Genomic DNA, 7,500 nt, shown 5'->3' on the forward strand with positions numbered 1-7,500 from the left:
GAGGCCCATCAGGGACTGGCTCCCAACAAACCCATGCAGAATATATTCCCATACACGATGGGAGCTAGGGGTCCTTTTTTTTCCCCAAGTGGGTAGCTGGTAGTCCAACACTGTTTGCTACATAGCTCATCATTAGTTAGGTAGTAGTCAGTTAAACTCACCACCAACTTGAAATACCACTTTTGCCACAGACCACATGCCCCTGCGTAAATAACGCACTTCTGGATTTACACTTTGGTTAATGTGAACGGCGTCTCTGTCCTTGACAACAAAACCACACTGGTTGGTTGACAAGAGTGATGCACTGTTTCAGTATCTGATACGCCTGCTGCCCCTGTTTTGTGGTGGGACAGCTGTTCCTGCTCATTTTCTCCTCCGGTGAAACTTACTCTTTTGACATTCTTTTTTAATTGAAGTTCAGTTGATCTACAATGTTGTGTTAGTCTCGGGTGTACAGCATAGTGATTCAGGTGTACATATGCATTTTCATTTTGTTTTCCATTATGGTTTATCACAGGATATTGAATATAGTTCCCTGTGCTGTGCAGTAGGACCTTGCTGTTCATCTCTTTTTTGTACAGTAGTGTGTGTCTTCTGATCCCACCCTCCTAGTTTAGCCCTCTCCTCCCTTTCCCCTTTGGTAACTGTAAGTTTGTTTTCTATGTCTGTGAGTCTGTTTCTGTTTGGTAATTAAGTTCAGTTTTTATCATATCCTAGATTCCACATATAAGTAATAGCATATGGTATTTTTCTTTCACTTTCTGACTTACTTCACTTAGAATGATCATCTCCAGGTCCATCCATGTTGCTGCAAATGGCATTATTTTATTCTTTTTCATGGCTGAGTGGTATTCCACCATATATATATATATCCCACAACTTCTTTATCCAGTCATCTCTTGATGAACATTTAGGTTGCTTATCCTTGTATAATTTTAACTCAGGAGTATGCCCTTAGGTGCGTGTTATGAGACCTAACAAGTCATCCTCACATATTTGATGTTAAAGAGCAGCAGATGATCTTGAACACTGACTCCTCAGATGAGCCTCACTAGCCTAAGTCACAATCTCTGCTTCACTTGATGGGCTGGTGGGGGAAATATTTTGACTTTACAACAGTGATACAGCTTTGATAGACTATCCTCCAGAAAGGAAAATATGTGCATGCAAAATTAGGATGAGCAAAAGGAGAATCATCTTAAGTGATGAGCTGAATGCAAGTGAGCAAAAGAGCACAAGTAGATAAAATGTCTTCAAAGAAAATGTCTGTATATTGTGGAGACACAGTGAGTTCATAGGGATGGGACAAGCAAACACTGGTCGTATATGAAGTTGGAGCTTGGGGCTTATCTCCCTTGTAGAACTGTGTCACCTGCTGAAGAAAGGCATACACATATAAAGTCATGTTTTAGCAGGAAGTCAAAATAGTTTCACTGACCCCAGGGGCTAAAAGATGTCTTGAAGACTGTCTTCAAGTACATGAGAGGTGAGGAGAGGAGCCTGTGGACGGTCCATTTATAGAGGCGAGAAGAGACCTGCATTTTACAGCAGCCACACGTTTGCTTGAAGAAGTTTTACTGACTCCTGGAATAACTAGGCTTCTGAGAGAATAGAAAATTATAAGATAAATGTAAGCTAGAAAAATGATAGACAAACAGTCCAGCCATAGATGTCCTGTGCTGGAGGCTGAGAGCCTTGACCTCTGACCTGTGGCAGGAGGTCATGGCCACAGTCTGAGGTCACATCTGCCATTTACCCAGCCCCTCTCACCACAGTGGAATGAGGAAAATAGTGTTCTCAGAAACCCAGGACATAGTCTCAATTTCTCCTCCCAGTCTTCTATTGAAGATGTAACCCCAGACTAGGACCAGATGTCATACTGGATCATCTTGCAGACAAGATTGGGGTCTACCTGACAGACTGGGGTTGGAGACTCCAGAAATCAGAATCTAGAACATGATGCGAGATTCTGGACCAGAGATGAAACTCATCACCCAGATCAGACCAAGATGGCGGAGTTGGAAGCCCCTGAGCCCCTCTCCTCCACGGACACACAAACCTGCAACTACACAGAGCACAACTATCGCTGAGAATGGCCTGAAGACTGGCAGGAGAGATTTTTATACACCGGTGCCCTTCAAAGCAGCTCCCACCCCTGGGGGCCGGCCCCACATGTCAGTGTGTCCCCAGAGGTAGCAGCCAGGCCCGCCCACCACACCCCCACAGCAATCGCAGCCCCACGACAGGAGGCGGACTCAACCCACACAGGGGATAACCTGGGAGCACGTGGCTCTGGTGACCAGGGCATGTTGTACCCCTGGGTCCCACAGGACACCTGCCACATAAGGCCACTCCTTTAAGATTGGAAGAAGTAGCTGATGTACCTAATACAGAGAAACAAACAGAGGGAAGTGGGCAAAAGGAGGAGACAAAGGAGCACCTTCCAAACCAAAGAACAAGACAAAACCCCAGAAGAAGAACCAAATGAAACAGAGATAAGCAGTGCACCAGAGAAAGAGTTTAAAGGAAGGGTCATAACCATGCTCACCAAAAGCAGGAGAAGAATGGATGAACACAGAACATCAGCAAAGAGATAGAAAATACAAAAAAGGACCAGTTAGAATTGCACTGTGTGAGAAATTCTCCTACCCTGGCCCTGTGCGTGGGTCTCATGCCGAGGTCCCACTCCCTTCTTCTCTGAGATGTCTGGACGTCTTGAAAGACATCCAGGCCCTGGTCCTGTGAGTCCCAAACCTCACTTCACCCCAGTATCACCTGGGCAGCTTAATCAAAATACAGACCCCAGACTCCATCACAAACCACTAGCTTAGACTCTCTGGGAGCTGGATCTGGAAATCGAGTTTTGATTTTTCAACAACTGCCAAGAGATTGTTTCTTCCGCAGCCAACCTGATCCCAGTCTTCAGGCCTTGGGGGGCACTTTTCACTAGATAATAGCAAGTAAGTTGATCTCATTGATTCAGAGGCTCAGAAGCAAAGACCTGTTGACTGCTAACCCATCAGCAGGCCAAATGTAGTTTTACAAAAGCTTTTCATCAAATCTTGCCTTTTAACCATTTCTCGCTTGGGAATTACGATTTCTCAGTTTAGCTGGGCTTTCTTGAAACCATATCATGGACATCCTTTAGCCGCTTGACTGCTCTCCAATGGTCACATGAGATTCTGCAGTGTAAACAGCCTTTGTTTGTGTCTGAAGCCTGTGTTCCTGGGACATACCAGTTCTGGGTGAAAATCAGAATAATGATCAACACAACACTGTAAACTGACTATATTTCAATAAAAATAAAAAATGAAAAATTTTAAAAAGGCATTGAAAAAAAATAAGAATGATGATTGCAGTGAATGTGTGTGAGAGAGGATGAGGTGGGTGCTGTCACTGGCTCTGTTTGACAACCAGAAAAACCGAAGCACAGAGCAGTGCTCTGTGCTCTGTGTCGGCGGAGCAGAGTCACACTCAGACTCCAGATGCCTGTTCCCGCCGGCCACACCGTGTGGTTGATCCCATCTGCCCCGTGGGAACTCTTCAGACAGCCCCATCCGCCTCTCCATGGCGCCGACCATAGCCTCCTCACCCACTTAAGCTCCCTCTGTGGACTGTCTTGTGCTGACACGTGCTGCAGTGGTGCTGACATCACATCGTGGCTCTTGAAATCTCACCGTGGCCCGTGCTGGGGCTTGATGGCCCTAACCTCTCAACTATATTCATCACTAGTGGCCGTGTCATCATATAATGGGAAACGGGGTCGAGAACCAGAGAGACAGGAATAGGAATCGGTATAATCCGAAGGTCACGAAGACCCTGCTTCGTGGTCCATGGTGTCTGCAGTGGGTGCAGAGCCTGAGGCAGAGGCTGGAGCATCCTTTCCAACACAGACATGCAAGCACACATACAAACGTGGGCCCGTGTCCCATACACACACACACACATATGCACCCAGGTATAAAGGCAAGATATTACTAAGTAAGAAGAAAAAAAAACACACATGCAGACCGGGCCACCAGTGCGTAGCTGACCGGTGGAACGTGGATGGAGCGTGGCAGAGTCAGTGAAGGGACAACTGTGTCCCCCCGTGTGAGATTATATAGGGGAGCGGGCAGAGGAGGCCCCAGAAAAAACCGGCATGTGTGATCACGCATATCCACATGCAGAAAACCGGATCGCAGCTCAGCAATGAGCACGGACTTACACGTGTGTTAAGGGCTTAATAAAAACAGACTAGGGGCCTGGGCAGTGGCTGCTCTAGTCCCTTGACTGGCTCAGACGTGACCCTGTTTCCTGCTCCAGCTGTTGGCTGTGGGGGTGGGAGCCCGTCTTCTACCCGATGATGCTCTAAGTCAGACGTGAGCTGCAGGCGTCCGGAGACCTCTGCTCCCCCTGACCCTCACCCCCAGGGCCTCCTTCCTCCTCTTCATCCTCCTTAAGATAAAGGCAGGTAATGAAACACCCTAGTTTTAGGATGCCTTCAGCTTTAGGGTGCTGGGGGTCATGCCCCGATCTAGTGGAATTCTAATTCAGGCTTTGTTTCCTACCTTGAGACTCACTGTAATAGCACAGCAGTAAGCATCACAATATGTCATTTTTCTCTGAAAATAGACATGACCGGGAAAGTACATCTCACTAGGGGCCTCAGACGGGATGCAGGCGCGTAGCGAGGCTCCCGTGGAAGGGCGTACTCCCCACCGCGGAGTGAGCGGTCCGGGCTGCCCTGCACACGCCGCCCAGCCGACGACGGGCTGAACCCTGGCCCTCCTCTCTGTCTGCGCGTGTTTCTTGGGCATCTTCCTTCCTCTGCCACCATCCCCAGCCCTGCATCCAGAGGAGTGATCGCTCTACACGTATGTGCAAGCAGCGAGGTGCTCTTCGGATCCTTTCCAGAAGATATCCCACTCATTTTTAACTCCCTCTTTTCAGTACTTTGCCCTTCTCTGATGATGGTGGGGCATTTGGGAGCGTTTGTAGTGACATGGACAGCACCATCTGATGAATTTATTTGTGCATTTATTCGTTTGTTTGTTTTATTGAAGTATAGTCAGTTTACAGTGTAGTATGAATTTCTGGATACTTTTTAAAGCTTCCCTCCCCACATCTGCCCTGCTACAGCCTGGCTCTGCCGTCCACCACTCCACTCTCAACACTAGAGCTCACAGCCCCAGGAAGCCTTTGTTCTGCGGGGGGAAGGGGGGAAGGGGAGAGCCTGTGCAGGGCAGCTGCCTCCTGGGACTCCTCCTGGAAGGTTCTGGGCTCCTGCAGGCCACGGCACAAGCTCCATCTTCCAGGTCATGCAGACCCTGGCTGCTTCCGTTTCCCACAGCCTGCTTTGACTCCAAGCCTCAGTGTCTCTCCCAACGGAGCTCTGGGAGGAAATTAATGATAGTGCGAATTAACATTTTGCAATGACGTGCGAAACCAGCAATCAGCGGAGCGTTTCCCTGGTGGGCGGGTCTACTGTGCTGTGTGGAATCCAAAGTCTTGCTCGGTGAGCCCGCTCACTGCATCCTTCCGAGCAGCCATCCTCAGAGATTCTCTGCCACGCACATCTCCCTGGGTCTTCTGTCGCAGTTCGACCCCATCAGGGATGCTGTTTCTCGTACTCGCCCCCTCCCCAACTCCCTCTCAGGGATGTCAGAGGCCAGGGTCGTTAGAGGCAGCCGCGATCAAGCGTATTAATGGAAATAGAGGGAAAGAATGAAGGGAGAACAGGTGTTCCCAGCCTCACGATACAGGAAGAGTTGCTTTCCCAAACCCATTCCCTGCGTTGATCCAAAATGTAAAGGATCCTGACCGTGAAAGATTTCCTCTGCTCTCCATCCAGGCAACGCTCAATTACAGGCAGGAAATGGAGGCAAAGCCGAAAAACCTAGAAACATAAAAACAGGGACAGTCCTGAGAAATCCTTTGGTCATTCATTTTAACCTTCTCTACTGCACCCTTCCACTAGTCATTCAAAAATTGATACATTGTAACTGACTATAATTCAATTTTTTTAAAAATGTAAAAAAAAAAATCTAATTAAAAAAAAAAAAGAAAGCATGGGATTGGGAGATGGATATTCCCTGAGAGTCTAAACGGCCAATTTGAGATTTCATTTGGCTTCATTTTATCTCTCCTTATGGTGGTAGAGTCCAGTTTTTATTATGAGTGATACAGCCCCAAAGTACTATCCAGAAACCCAGACAAGACAAAGGAGAGCCCTGGGCTCTTCCTCAGGCTTCCCCGTGCCCCCCATCCTGAGAAGTGGAGGCCCGGGAGCCCTTGGACCAGGCGGGACAGCATCTTAGCATCACTCTGAGGGCATACAGGGCAGGCCAGCGCAGACCAGCACCTCCGCCATCACACCTAGGAATTGAGCGCTATTCTGTAAGGCGACCAGTTGTCACGAGGGTCCAAATGTGGGCTGCAGGTGGGACTCCTGCCCCATCAGCCTAAAGATAGTAAGATCCTTCTTGAGGTGACCCATGGGAGACTCAGGCCAGCTCAAGGTGACAGGACGCTGAATGCCTCCGCTCGTGACACACAGTAACCCGACTTTGCTTCACAGCCTGGATTCTTTCCTGTACGGCCTCCACACCCTCTTCAAAGGTGACTTCAGAATCACAGCGCGAGACGAGTGGGTGTTTGCAGACATCGACCTGCTGCACAAAGTTGTCGCCCCGGCTCTCAGGATGTCCCTGAAGCTGCACCAGGTAAATGTCTCTTAAAAAAAAAAAAAAAAAGGAATCAGCCTGAAACATTGGGGGAAAAATAACTTTTCAAAAATACGATCCCCTTCCTTGGCATGACATTCTTGAGCACGCGTGTGACTTAGTTACTAAGCATGCAGACATCACATATTCTCAGTGTCGCCAGATGAGATTTGCTCTTGAGAGCCCCTAGGAGGTGGTGACATCCCACCAGGAGGGAAGATGGGATGTGGCCGGAGAAAATGACATCTGAAGTGCTCACACTGTATCAAAAAGTCACAGGAATTTAAGCCACAGGCTCTTCGCTGAGCATGTCCCTGCAGCCAGGGCTCTGGGATGGGGAGGAGTCCTCCATCCGTCCGCTCAGGGGCAGCATGGGATGTGCAGGTGGACTTGGTCTTGCAGGCCCCTGGCCTCGTGGCCACGTGCACACCCGCCTGGGACTGCCTCTCCGGTCCTCCTGACCCAGGATGGACTTCCCTCCCCAGGACCAGTTCACTTGCCCCGACGAGTATGAAGACCCGGTGGTCCTCTACGAGGCCATCCAGTCATTTGAGAAGAAGGTGGTGATCTGTCACGAGGGTGACCCGGCCTGGCGGGGAGCCGTACTGTCCAACAAGGAGGAGCTGCTGACCTTGCGGCATGTGGTGGATGAGGGCGCGGACGAGTACAAGGTCATCATGCTGCACAGAAGCTTCCTGAGCTTCAAGGTGATCAAGGTACGGCGGCCACGCTTCCTGGCTGGTGCGAGCCTCCCATCTGGGGAGAATGGCAGAAGAAACAGGATGGGTTGGCACCA

General features: G+C 49.3%; 1 protein-coding gene across 1 annotated transcript in view; it reads left to right on the plus strand.

The window, feature by feature from the left end:
* The window catches only part of PCNX2 (pecanex 2), a 233,437-nt gene that overhangs the window by 212,603 nt on the left and 13,334 nt on the right, over nt 1-7,500 (plus strand). The window contains exons 26-27 of the mRNA XM_032490546.1: nt 6,514-6,704; nt 7,190-7,420. Of these exons, the coding sequence (XP_032346437.1) occupies nt 6,514-6,704; nt 7,190-7,420 (422 nt within the window). The remainder of the gene's footprint in view (nt 1-6,513; nt 6,705-7,189; nt 7,421-7,500) is intronic.

This window comes from Camelus ferus, chromosome 11 (assembly GCF_009834535.1).
Source record: "Camelus ferus isolate YT-003-E chromosome 11, BCGSAC_Cfer_1.0, whole genome shotgun sequence".
Taxonomy (NCBI): Eukaryota; Metazoa; Chordata; class Mammalia; order Artiodactyla; family Camelidae; genus Camelus; species Camelus ferus.